The following is a 14429-nucleotide window of genomic DNA, read 5'->3' as shown; positions in this document are numbered from 1 at the left end:
CAATATTAGGAAGGTGTTCCTAATGTTTTGTTCACCCAGTGTAGAAACACGTCCGGCATCTCCTTAGGCTCTAGCAGTGTGTTGGCCGAGAAGAGATAGGAGGATGCAGTCTGATACAGTATGATCCCAGTACCTCCATTCAGCCTTGTTGTGTAGGAAGGAGTTGCACTCTTCAGGAAGCTTGCTGTCATTGGACATGGACTCCAGGGTTGTAAGGATATGTTTGAACATGGGTCTTTCCTGCATGGAAACAAAAGCAAAAACATAGTGTAATAATCCGTAAGCAGACATGTAGGGTATCTATTCATGACAATTCGACGGGTCTCCGTATGTGACATAAAATGAATGTTTAGTATTATCCATTGTAGTACGGACTTGTGTGCCGAGTCTGTTGTGCACAGTGGATATGTGTGGGTGTGGAGGTAATGAGCGAGCATAGAATTACCTACACTACCATTAAAACATTTGGGATCACTTAGAAATGTCATTGTTTTTGAAAGAAAAGCACATTTCTTGTCCATTAAAATAACCTCAAATAGATCAGAAATGCAGTGTAGACATTGTTAATGCTGTAAAGGACTATTGTAGCTGGAAACGGCAGATTTGTAATGGAATATCTACATAGGCGTGGTCGTGTCTTTACTATCATTAATTTGAAGACATAGTTTTTATCAAAGATTCTCTGTAATTAGTATTACGCGATCAACTGATTGATCATGTAAATGTAATTAACTAGGAAGTCGGGGCACCAAGGAAAAATATTCAGATTACAAGGTTATAATTTCCTAATATAACCTTTCATATATTTTCATATCTGATCAAAAATCTTCTGATTAATTAATTATTTACCTAACGTTAGTCTCATTCCAAACGTAGTAAATTGTTGTTTATCTGCACAAACCCAGTCTTCACTATGAGTCATCCATACATCAATTGTCTTAAATAATTGATTTATTAACTAACTAAGTAATTCACAGAAATGCATAAACAAACAAACAAACAAGGTAAATGTGGTTACAAGAAATGATAGGAGAATGTGCCCTAGTGGGCTAAACCGGCATGGAGGCTTGTTAGACAAAAGGGGAAGTGGGGGTCGACTAAGAAGTCACTACAGAGTGATAATTATAACAATTGAAATGTTAATCCCTTGCACATGAACGCTCACTCGTTCGGGACCAATTGCAATCAAATATATATATTTACGCTCAGTGTGTCGTCTTGATCGCTGGTGAAAAGTTAGTAGAATTCTCCCTCTCTCTCTCGTGGTTAGAGGGGATAGTTCAGAGTGACATTCATTCGTTTCGTTATAGAATGGGTGTTTCGGCTGTTGTCGTTCTTCGCGTTCAATGATACCGAATTCCTAGCTGCAGACTAGTAATTAATATCAAAGACTTGTTCTTATTCTGTCGGTATCGATAGTCTAAGAGTTTAACCACGTGGTATGGTTAAAAGATTCAGCAATGGTCTACAGCCTTTGTCTCCCCTAATGGAGAAAAACATGGTCTGCAACCTTTAGCCATCTCGTAGTTGAGGTAAGCTCGGTCTGCTGATCGAAAACCAGAGTGGGGGTTTTATTCGGAAGGGCCGAAAAGGGCTGTCCCAGGATGTCTGACCATAACTGGGCTCAGGGGCGGTCCTCTGATTTAGTTCAAATCAAAAGGGAATTGTATTTTTCTTCATTAAACAGCCCAAAATCATATGACACAATTATACAAACAGTATCATACTCACTCATTCATCTTATACAACAATTAGATGTAAACCTCATATCTGAGGCTATTATATAAACAGCGTCAGGGTAATGTGGCCACACCGTCTCCCATGAGCTTCCCCAAGTTGTGACAAACGGACCAGTTCGTAGCTGGATTCTTCACCAATCTTTTATACTTTCTCCGGAACATGAAATTTGTTTGTACCTCAAGTTCTGTGAGGTGGAAGGAATTCCTTTGTTCTCCATGAAAATCTACTCTCTCTATACTGTGTGTCCATGAGGAGATCCTCAGGAATTTACGACGTCCTTCTGACCACAGCAACCTAGTTGAAGGAGGCAAGGCGGAGGCAGGGAGAGGAGGATACTCAAAGAGGCCAACGTCATGACAGCGTACAGAGGCCCATTATTAGCAACCATCACTCCTGTGTTCCAATGGCACGTTGTGTTAGCTAATCCATGTTTATCATTTTAAAAGAAAAGTACCCGCAAAGCACCAGTCTCAACGTCAACAGTGAAGAGGCGACTCCAGGATGCTGGCCTTCTAGGCAGAGTTGCAAAGAAAAAGCCATCTCAGACTGGCCAATAAAAAGAAAAGATTAAGATGGGCAAAAGAACAGACACTGGACAGAAGAACTCTGCCTAGAAGTCCAGCATCTTGGAGTCGCCTCTTCGTTGTTGACGTTGAGACTGGTCTTTTGCAGGTACTATTTATTGAAGCTGCCAGTTGAAGGTTTGTGAGGTGTTTGTTTCTTAAAACTAGACACTCTAATGTACTTGTCCTCTTGCTCAGTTGTGCACTGGGGCCTCCCACTCCTCTTTCTATTCTGGTTAGAGACAGTTTTTCGCTGTTCTGTGAAGGGAGTAGTACACAGCGTTGTACAAGATCTTCAGTTTCTTAGCAATTTCTCGCATGGAATAGCCTTCATTTCTCAGAATAAGAATAGACTGACGAGTTTCAGAAGAAAGTTCTTTGTTTCTGGACATTTTGAGCCTGTAATCGAACCAACAAATGCTGATGCTCCAGATACTCAACTAGTCTAAAGAAGGCCAGTTTTATTGCTTCTTTAATCAGAACAACAGTTTTCAGCTGTGCTAACATAATTGCAAAAGGGTTTTCTAATGATCAATTAGCCTTTTAAAATGATAAACTTGGATTAGCTAACATAACGTGCCATTGGAACACAGGAGTGATGGTTGCTGATAATGGGCCTCTGTATGCCTATGTAGATATTCCATATAAAATCTGCCATTTCCAGCTACAATAACAATGTCTACACTGTATTTCTGATCAATTTGGTGTTATTTTAATGGACAAAAAATGTGCTATTCTTTAAAAAACAAGAACATTTCTACCCCAAACCTTTGAACGGTAGTGTGTGTCATTTAAAATGATCTGTGTGTGTGAGGATGTCGTACCTTTGGCTCAGTCACCCAGCACTTCCTCATCAGCTCAGCGAAACTAGTTGGGCAGCTGCTGGGAATGGTTAATCTCTGGAACAGACAGACAGGATCACAGTCACACACACACTCACTGTTCCCGTTTCCCTGAAAGGATTGCAGTAGTTTCAGCTTTCAGTTCTGAGGTCGGGATATTGGTAGAGCATTCATGTCAGGAGGCCGGTCAAAAACACTGATGACTCATGTGACTGGAGACTGTGAATGCGGACAGTGCACGAATTGGGATCAATTGGCTCCGGCCCATATGACGATCTCCCTACTAGCTATGCTGGTTTGTGATGACTGACATGATTCCTGTACAGATGCACTAGCTCATTACGAAAGACTGTCAGGTATGTGTCTCTTCACAAAAACCCATTAGCATAGATAAAGGAAGCAGCAGCTGTTCCTAACTGCATAACGAGTAAAAGGGTCAAAACAAGCATAGCTGTACATTACCTCACTCTTCTCCACCACCAGCCAGGCGACTTGTAATCCCTCCAGGCCTTTAAAGGGAATCTCCCGGGTGAGCATCTCCCACAGAACCTGACACAGGGAGAGACGTCGTGGTCAGTCAATGAGCATAACGCGTCTAGCCCACAGACTGCATGGTCTGCTCAGGGTCTTCCACTGAACTGAGACACAACACAGACTTTACATATCAGATACCATATTAGGAGAACGGAAACCTTGCATGATATGAAATGGAGTGTTTGTTTGAAAATGCTAATTGATACACATGACTCATTTTATTATACACATCACATCATTTATAAGACGAGTAAATATCATTGTTCTCTATGTAAGTAAACCCTCGTGTAAGTGAAAGCCAGGTGATTGTGATAGAACAGAGTGTTGACCCAGACGCTTTCCTGGCCTGAACCCAGGTCCGGCTCTGTTTGTACACTGACTGTTTATGACACTCAGGAGTTAAGCCCTTGGCTGGCTGGGTGACACAGAACGCGCCTCATATGCTCTGTCACTCCACACTTCACACCTTCTCCGTCACCACGCAGGAATGTGGCCAAGCAGTCATATACACAGGCTGGCAGATACAGTGCCTTCAGAAAGTATTCTGGGGAGTGATGAGCTCTACAGCAGAGTCTCACAACTCAATCGCTGGTTGAAAACTGTTTTCTGTCCCTCCCAAAATATAGAATTTGTAGATAATTGGCCCTCTTTCTGGGACTCACCCACAAACAGGACCAAGCCTGGCCTGTTGAGGAGTGATGGACTCCATCCTAGCTGTAGGGGTGCTCTCATCTTATCTATGAACATAGACAGGGCTCTAACTCCCCTAGCTCCACAATGAAATAGCGTGCAGGCCAGGCAGCAGGCTGTTAGCCAGCCTGCCAGCATAGTGGAGTCTGCCACTAGCACAGTCAGTGTAGTCAGCTCAGCTATCCCCATTGAGACCGTGTCTGTGCCTCGACCTAGGTTGGGCAAAACCTTAGCAATCTCACTAGAATAAAGACCTCCTCCATTCCTGCCATTATTGAAAGAGATCGTGATACCTCACATCTCAAAATAGGGCTACTTAATGTTAGATCCCTCACTTCAAAGGCAGTTATAGTCAATTAACTAATCACTGATCATAACCTTGATGTGATTGGCCTGACTGAAACATGGCTTAAGCCTGATGAATTTACTGTGTTAAATGAGGCCTCACCTCCTGGTTACACTAGTGACCATATCCCCCGTGCATCCCGCAAAGGCAGAGGTGTTGCTAACATTTACGATAGCAAATTTCAATTTACAAAAAACCCCAGAAGTTTTCGTCTTTTGAGCTTCTTGTCATGAAATCTATGCAGCGTACCCAATCACTTTTTATAGCTACTGTTTACAGGCCTCCTGGGCCATATACAGCGTTCCTCACTGAGTTCCCTGAATTCCTATCGGACCTTGTAGTCATAGCAGATACTATTCTAATTTTTGGTGACTTTAATATTCACATGGAAAAGTCCACAGACCCACTCCAAAAGGCTTTCGGAGCCATCATCGACTCAGTGGGTTTTGTCCAACATGTCTCTGGACCTACTCACTGTCACAGTCATACTCTGGACCTAGTTTTGTCCCATGGAATAAATGTTGTGCATCTTAATGTTTTTCCTCATAACCCTGGACTATCAGACCACCATTTTATTACGTTTGCAATCGCAACAAATAATCTGCTCAGACCCCAACCAAGGAGCATCGAAAGTCGTGCTATAAATACTCAGACAACCCAAAGATTCCTTGATGCCCTTCCAGACTCCCTCTGCCTACCCAAGGACGTCAGAGGACAACAATCACCTAACTGAGGAACTCAATTTAACCTTGCGCAATACCCTAGATGCAGTTCCACCCCTAAAAACTAAAAACATTTGTCATAAGAAACTAGCTCCCTGGTATACAGAAAACACCCAAGCTCTGAAGCAAGCTTCCAGAAAATTGGAATGGAAATGGCGCCATACCAAACTGGAAGTCTTCCGACTAGCTGGAAAGACAGTACCATGCAGTATCGAAGAGCCCTCACTGCTGCTCGATCATCCTATTTTTCCAACTTAATTGAGGAAAATAAGAACAATCCGAAATGTCTTTTTGATACTGTCGCAAAGCTAATTAAAAAGCATCATTCCTCAAGTGAGGATGGCTTTCACTTCAGCAGTAATAAATTCATGAACTTCTTTGAGGAAAAGATCATGATCATTAGAAAGCAAATTACGGACTCCTCTTTAAATCTGCGTATTCCTCCAAAGCTCAGTTATCCTGAGTCTGCACAACTCTGCCAGGACCTAGGATCAAGGGAGACACGCAAGTGTTTTAGTACTTTATCTCTTGACACAATGATGAAAATAATCATGGCCTCTAAACCTTCAAGCTGCATACTGGACCCTATTCCAACTAAACTACTGAAAGAGCTGCTTCCTGTGCTTGGCCCTCCTATGTTGATCATAATAAATGGCTCTCTATCCACCGGATGTGTACCAAACTCACTAAAAGTGGCAGTAATAAAGCCTCTCTTGAAAAAGCCAAACCTGGACCCAGAAAATATAAAAAACTATCGGCCTATATCGAATCTTCCATTCCTCTCTAAAATATTTGAAAAATCTGTTGCGCAGCAACTCACTGCCTTCCTGAAGACAAACAATGTATACGAAATGCTTCAGTCTGGTTTTAGACCCCATCATAGCACTGAGACTGCACTTGTGAAGGTGGTAAATTACCTTTTAATGGCGTCAGACCGAGGCTCTGCATCTGTCCTCGTGCTCCTAGACCTTAGTGCTGCTTTTGAAACCATCGATCACCACATTCTTTTGGAGAGATTGGAAACCCAAATTGGTCTACACGGACAAGTTCTGGCTTGGTTTAGATCTTATCTGTCGGACAGCTATCAATTTGTCTCTGTGAATGGTTTGTCCTCTGGCAAATCAACTATAAATTTCGGGGTTCTGTTTTAGGACCACTATTGTTTTTCCTAGCCACCGTGCTTCCACACCTGCATTGCTTGCTGTTTGGGGTTTTAGGCTGGGTTTCTGTACAGCACTTTGATATATCAGCTGATATAAGAAGGGCTATATAAATACATTTGATTTGATTTATTCACACCCCTTTACTTTTTCCACATTTTGCTGTGTTACAGCCTGAATTTAGAATGTATTAAATTGAGATTTTGTGTCACTGATCTACACACAACACCCCATAATATCAAACTGGATTTTTGTTTGGAATTTTAGAAATGAATACAAAATGTAAAGCTGAAATATCTTGAGCCACTAAGTATTCAACCCTTTTGTTGTGGCAAGCCTAAATAAGCTCAGTGGTAAAAATGTGCTTAACAAATCTTGTAATAAGTTCATGGACTCATTCCATGTTTAATAAAAGGGTTTAACATGATTTTTTAATGACTACGTCATCTCTGTAAGGTCACTTAATCGAGTAGTGAATTTCAAGCACAGATTCCACCACTAAGACCAGGGAGGTTTTTCAAAGAAGGGCACCGATATCCGACGCTTTGAGCATGGTGAAATTATTCATTAGGCTTTGGATGGTGTATCAGTACACCCAGTCACTACAAAGTTACAGGCGTCCTTCCTAACTCAGTTGCCGGAGAGGAATAACACTGTTCATGGATTGCACTATGAGGCCAATGGTGATATTAAGACAGTTACAGAATCTAATGGTTGTGATATGAGAAAACTGAGGATGGATCAACAACATTGTAGTTACTCCACAATACTGACCTAAATGACAGAGTGAAAAGAAGGAAGCCTGTACAGAATTAAATGTCTACACTATATCACTGAGTACCACTCTCCATATTCTCAAGCATAGTGGTGCCCGCGTCATGTTATGGGTATGCTTGTCATCGGCAAGGACTACTGAGTTTTGTTGTGATAAAAAGAAATGGAATACAGCTAAAAGAACAGGCAAAATCCTAGAGGAAAATCTGGTTCAGTCTGCTTTCTACCAGACACTGGGACACGAATTCACCTTTCAGCAAAATCTAAACTGGAGTTGCTTACCAAGATGACATTGATTGGTCTTGAGCGGACTAGTTACAGTTTTGACTTAAATCGGCTTGAAAATCTATGGCAAGACTTGGAAATGGCTGTCTAGCAATGATCCACAATCAACTTGACAGAACCTGAAGAATTTTCAAAAGAATAATGGGCAAATATTGTCCCATCCAGGTGTGCAAATCTCTTAAGATACTTACCCCAAAAGACTCAGCTCAGCCGTAATCACCGCCAAATGTGCTTCTACAAAGTATTGACTCCGAGGTGTGAAATACATATTTCTGTATTTCACGTGCCAACATTTCTAAAAACATGCCGGCACTTTGTCATTATGGGGTATTGTGTGTAGATGGGTGAGAAAATAATTATGAGTCAAGGGATATGAATACTTTCTGTACACACACGCGCGCACAGCCATGAGCAGTAGCACACACACAAACACACACCAACACCCACACACACACTAACATATACCAAGGCTTCATACTCTCTCTCTACTCAGGGGTGACAGATTACATTTTCTGATGATGACAAGAATGAGGCAGAAAACATATGGAATTGCTGTTAGTACTTCTACAAAGGTCAATAATGCCACTCACGTCTACTTTTCAAGTGGATGTAATGCAGGCATGAAAATGTCATCTCTGAAAAGTCTGTTCTTTCAAGTGCTAGGTACTGTTTGATTGACAGTTTACTATCTCGACCATGAAGTTGCAACAGTGACATTAGAGCTATTTCTTTCCCAAGCTGGTTCAGTCCCTAAATCTCCTCTGATGGTTTCTGTAGTTAAATTACAGTATACTACTGTAAATAAAATTCCACCTATAAGTTGATACATATGGACATCCCATGCAGATTGTCTTGCAGCATCAGTTTGAGAATAAAAATAGCCCAGTCTAAGTAACTATGGACTCCCGAGTGGTGTAGCCGTCTAAGGCACTGCACCTCGGTGCAAGAGGCGACACTAGTCCCTGGTTCGAATCCAGGGTGTATCACATCTGGCCATGATTGGGCGGCACACAATTGGCCCAGCGTCATCCGGGTTTGGCCGGGGTAGGCCGTCATCGTAAATAAGAATTTGTTCTTAACTGACTTGCTTAGTTAAATAAAGGTTACACAACTATTGTACTGACTATCCAACAGCTGGTCAGTGTGTGTCCTATGTGTTGGTCACTTACCACACCGTAGGAGTAGGTGTCACAGGTCTCAGACACGGGCAGGCTCTGGATGACTTCCGGGGCCATCCAGGGGAACGTGCCTACCAGGGACATGTGTGTGGTGTGGGAGTGAAACCGGGATGCCCCAAAATCACAGATCTACACAGGGGGGGAAACAGGTGGTCCCGGGATTTAGCAAGGGTTGGGGATTAAACCGTTTTGGGTGAAGCCAGTATGCAAATATCAGATCACTTGCATGTGCAAACAAATGTACCTTAAGAACTTTGTCTGCCGTCACAACCACTGCAATAGAAAACAGGAGAATGTGTATTTTTAGTTTTCTTCTAATTCAGCTTATGTAATATTTGCCTCTGGCTAAAGACATAATCAGTTTGACCAGATATCTTTTGTACAGACTGAAACAGACACAGATATCATGCAGATGGATCTGAAACCTTACCATTCCTGGACTTCAGATCCCTGTGGATAACCTTGACCGGGGCCTCTGAGTGTAAATAGTGCATGCCTAATTGAGAAATAAAGCACATTTCATCTGACTGAGGTCAATGTGCAACCAGCAGAGGTAAACAAGGCTGTGTTTGTCTGTGCTCTCCTCCATGCCTCCCTCTCAATGCTAATTTATTATGCAAACTAAGGACATAGATTAATCACATTTAGGCCTACATGTTTTGACTTCACTTGTTCTCAGTGAGACCCGAATTCTATAACAAATATGCCTAGAATAACAATGAGTTGGAACAGACCATAAGCAGACAAATCTGAATTATATTCTATTGTTAAGTTGGTAATGAGCTAAAACAAATGTGGAATCTCAGCGGGTGGTTTAGTTAAGTCAAATGGCTAAGCAAAAATTCCTAAACAACATGTAGCATTGCCTGGTTTAAAGTAGATCCTACAATGAATCGTGACTGTACCTTTGGCAATCTCCATGGCCCAAGTCATAACCTGTCCCAGGTCCATCTCCTCACTCTCTGCACTGGACAGATAGTCATACAGGGACCCTCCACCGGCATATTCTGTGGGAAACACATACAGTCCTAAGACTCCCAAATCTACACTTACATTGCACTGCACCCGTAGAGAAAAGGGTTCCAAAAGGGTTCTTCAGGTGTCCCCATAGGAGAACCCTGTTTGGTTCCAGGTAGAACCATGTTGGGTTACATGTAGAACCCTCTGTAGAAAGGGTGGAACCCGAAAGAGTTCTACCTGAAACCAAAAGGGTTCTACCTCCAACCAAAAAGGGTTCTTCAAAGGGTTATCCTATGGGGACAGCCAAAGAATCCTTCAAGGTTCTAGATAGCACCTTTTTTCTAAGAGTGTGCAATATCAAATATATCTGTATCATTTCAACCGTATCTCGTTCAGAAATCATGAGTTAATAAAAATATGTGAGACAATATGTCCTCTATTTGTGAATAGACCATTTGGTTTTATACAGTAGTTAAGAGAGCAGTTGAAGTCCGGTTTACAGTCCTGTCCTCTGTTCTGTCATTGACCTGTCAGAAGAGATCACAATGCATTGTGGAAACGCTACTGACTCAGCTTAGCACCCTGTGTGTCTCTGTTCCTCGGTTCCTTCACCACATACTCTTTAACATTCAACTGCGGCGGGCTAAATCAGGGTCACACAGAGTGATTCTTGGTCTTAAACAAATCTACTTTGAAACAAAAGTATATACCTCACACACATGGCTATGGGCTTGAAAACAGGAAGACGCCTGTACCATGTCAGAGATAGACTTAAAGCGTGTTCCATTTTGAGTTTGCATCCCAATATTACACTTTACATACATCACAGAAGACTAAAATATAACAAAAAGCATCCAGGTTTTAAAAATAAATCATGTTGATTAATTATGAAATTCAAAAAAAAAAAAAAAAAAAAAAAGACTAAAATCCCGGTCACACTTTGGACATTGGACTGCCGGAAAGGGGTACTACTCTATCAACCTCACTCACACTCACGGTTCAAACACCTGCGGCCTACGCTCTTGTGCACAGTTCTCCTGTCATTGTGATTCCAGCTGTAACTCGCCATATCCAAATGAAGCCAAGGTGTACGGCCACACAAAGTCCTCATATACCGTACATGATTACAGACAGGTACATGGCACTGTTAAGAACATCCCTGTAAAACAATGTTGATATAATGTTCAAGAAGGATCAGGCCAATCGTATTACTCAAATGCAATAGTTTCCCCAGACCAGTGGTGAAGGGAAACACACGAACAAATAGAAGCATTATGTGGACTTGAATGCTTTGCTACTCAATGCAACACCTCCTTCCAAAAAAGAAAAAGAAAGCCTGCCAATAAACATTGTTAAATCACTGAGACACTTCAGTACCGGGGAGACAGAGAGACAGACACACGGCGTTCCAGTCGCTCCATGAACTATAAAATGGCCTGGCAAAGACAAATGGCTGAAACTGATATTATCTGATACCAGCTAGACTGGTGGGAGTCGGATGTTCGCGCGACCAAAACGTCTGCGTCACCTCATAAAATAGTGCAAACAAGAATCAACCTTGAGGGAAGGAACCAGGCCTATACTTGTCATTAATAATATTCATTGACCTGACCATGTTATGCCCTATTATGAATCCAGGAAAGATGTTGGTTATTGAACTAGTCATTTACAGTGTGTGTTTTAGAAGCGAACACCAGGGCTTGCTACGGATTTTTTTCCTTCTAAATGGTAATGACCGATGAAGGCTGTAACTACAAAAAACAGTTCTGTGAAAGTGGTTAATTGTAATGGTATTGCATGATTAGGTCCGGAAAACAAATACTGAGCCATCTCAATATAATATCTCTTAGATAGGCTCACTTTTTATCATTTGGCTCTGTACTTTGTACTTTTTTTACAAGACTGGCAAATTCCATAGATAATGCATCTCCCTGAACTGCTTTCATCATACAACATTTTTCGATCAGTCACAGTTTAGCCTCTCAAAGTGAGTATTGAAGCATGAGTTAACTGAAAGGAATGATATAACCTGCTATGACATTAAAAAGTGAGCTTTTCTCTAGTAAATGTGGGTAGTTATTGACAAACTCTCTGCCACGTGGGTCAGCAGAGACAAATGTCTTCACCTGATAGATATTTAAACAATAAGGCCCAAGGGGGTGTGGTATATGGCCAATATACCAAGGCTAAGGGCTGTTGTTAGGCACGACGCAAAGCGGCCATACACCACAAACCCCCTTATTGCTATTACAAACTGGTTACCAACATAATTAGAGCAGGAAAAACAAATGTTTTGTCATACCCGTGGTATACGGTCTGATATACCAAGACCTTCAGCCAATCAGAATTCAGGGCTCAAGCCACCCAGTTTATAATGTTTGTTAGATTGCTGAGACAACAGTCCCTGATATATGAGCAGACAGGGGACATTTATAACAGAGCTGATGAATGTGGATATGGCATGGTCAGAATGGTCTTTAACATTTTTTCCTTTATCTCTTTCTAATTAGATTCTGCTTTGATAAATATAGACAGCAGCTCCTTGACAACCAGCCAACCCCTTCTCTCGCACTCACATAACACTGGCCGGAGGAGTGAAATGTCAAGTCTGAGAACTCTTGTGAAAGATTTCAACATTACTGCCTTGTAACCGACTATAACAGTACAGGGCTAATATAAGACTGTATTTTAAGACATCAACAGAGGGAAGCAAGCAGAAACATCAAAGGAGCATCTTTTTCCATCTAGCAACGTCTCCTGATTGCAAAGATATGAGGGTATTTTCCAATTCCTCAATCCATGAAGTAGCACCCAACATTTATGCAATGGGATTTAGGGTTTTCCCAACTAGGACAGGACGTTTCCATACAACAGCCTTCCATGATCTATGAAAGTAGAGCAGGAGCCGGCAGAGTAAGCGTGTGAGTGTGGGTGGGTAGAATGGGAAGGAATTACATGTCATAGTTAAATGTCATTTGTCTAAATCATTCTAAAAGCACTTCCAAAATGACCTGATTGCTTAGGTCACTGTTAAGCCAGAACGTGAGAGGAGATCACAAGCAAAAGCACAAAGACTTAAGCTTGCCCAAACAAGGAGTTATAGGGAACAAAGATAGAATCAAGTCTGAAGCATACCAGAAAGTACCATAAAATGAGAGTGTAGAGCATGCTTAAAACCCCCTAAGGAAGAGATTAGGGAGGAAATGGAGTAGGTAAAAGAAGGTAGAAAATTCAAGTCAATAGTAAATAAATATCTAGAGTGAGCAGTGAGCAGTGAGTAGTGAGCAGTGAGCAGTGAGTAGTGAGCAGTGATCAGTGAGCAGTGATCAGTAAGGAGTGAGCAGTGAACAGTAAGCAGTGAGCAGTAAGGAGTGAGCAGTGAACAGTAAGCAGTGAGCAGTGAGCAGTGAGCAGTGAACAGTGAACAGTGAACAGTGAACAGTGAACAGTGAACAGTGAACAGTGAGCAGTGAGCAGTGAGCAGTGAGCAGTAAGCAGTGAACAGTGAACAGTGAACAGTGAACAGTAAGCAGTAAGCAGTGAGCAGTGAGCAGTGAGCAGTGAACAGTAAGCAGTGATCAGTAAGGAGTGAGCAGTGAACAGTGAACAGTAAGCAGTGATCAGTAAGCAGTGATCAGTAAGGAGTGATCAGTGAACAGTAAGCAGTGAACAGTAAACAGTAAACAGTAAACAGTAAACAGTGAACAGTGAACAGTGAACAGTGAACAGTGAACAGTGAACAGTGAACAGTGAACAGTGAACAGTGAACAGTGAACAGTGAGCACTGTCCTATTCCTATCAACAGCAGTGTTATTCACCACTCACTGGCTGAGAGAAGTTCATAGCTAACATCCTAATCATGGGAGCGTTCAGTCTGCCAATGACTGCCATGTGATAAGATATTCTGAGCATGAGCAGGGAGAGGACTGTCACATGGCATGAACTTCAGAAACATTCAACATGAACAAAAAGCCAGCAGCATGTTATCTTACTGACCCCTAAAGTCATCTACCAATACTGTTAATATAGACCACAGCCCCATTCAGTTCTAAGCAAACAAAATAGCTGTGAAACAAGCATGAACAGATGGTGATTCCTGGTTTCCCATTAACGCGGCGGATGTAAACGTGGTCTGAAGCTGCTGTGGAGATAATAGCTGTGGTTACTATTGGATGACAAACTAACCCGATAAGGGTTGCATGGACTTACCGGTGACGATTCCATAGTTGGGTGCTTCAAGGATCGCCCCATAGAACTGAATGATGTTGCGATGGCTGAGCACACTGAGGATTTCAGCCTGAACAAAAAAAAGACGGAAAGCAAAAGATACAGACGGCATAACAGCGTGGCAAATGTTGTTGCAAAACGGGACTGTTGCATTTCCGTTCAAAATGAATTGGCTTGGCTATGCATTATGTTAAGCCGCTGAAGATCAATGGCTATCAGTGAACTCTTTCTTAAAGTAAAGGCTCAAAGTTATGCACACCCCGCCATAGGCCTGGAGATCAAATAGAATATGCATGAATAGGTATATCAGATGTGTTTTTTTGTCTTAAGACAATGAGGCCATCACTTACACGAAATCTCCAGACTAAGAAACACTTGCTTTAATTGGTCTTAATATGATCTCTCATT

The 14429-nt window shown here is 41.9% G+C and overlaps 1 protein-coding gene across 2 annotated transcripts in view; it reads right to left on the bottom strand.

Annotated features, from left to right (window-relative positions):
- The window catches only part of LOC112225242 (mitogen-activated protein kinase kinase kinase 20), a 38728-nt gene that overhangs the window by 15321 nt on the left and 8978 nt on the right, over positions 1 to 14429 (bottom strand). For both annotated transcript variants that reach the window (XM_042307008.1, XM_024389007.2), the window contains exons 4-11: positions 14004 to 14091; positions 9740 to 9841; positions 9265 to 9330; positions 9079 to 9107; positions 8826 to 8963; positions 3608 to 3694; positions 3128 to 3202; positions 134 to 240 (exon numbers count right to left, since the gene is read on the bottom strand). In XM_042307008.1, coding sequence (XP_042162942.1) covers positions 134 to 240; positions 3128 to 3202; positions 3608 to 3694; positions 8826 to 8963; positions 9079 to 9107; positions 9265 to 9330; positions 9740 to 9841; positions 14004 to 14091 — 692 coding nt within the window. The remainder of the gene's footprint in view (positions 1 to 133; positions 241 to 3127; positions 3203 to 3607; positions 3695 to 8825; positions 8964 to 9078; positions 9108 to 9264; positions 9331 to 9739; positions 9842 to 14003; positions 14092 to 14429) is intronic.

The sequence above is a fragment of the Oncorhynchus tshawytscha genome, linkage group LG26, assembly GCF_018296145.1.
Source record: "Oncorhynchus tshawytscha isolate Ot180627B linkage group LG26, Otsh_v2.0, whole genome shotgun sequence".
NCBI classification, from domain to species: domain Eukaryota; kingdom Metazoa; phylum Chordata; class Actinopteri; order Salmoniformes; family Salmonidae; genus Oncorhynchus; species Oncorhynchus tshawytscha.
This window is presented reverse-complemented; position numbering and strand designations above follow the sequence as displayed.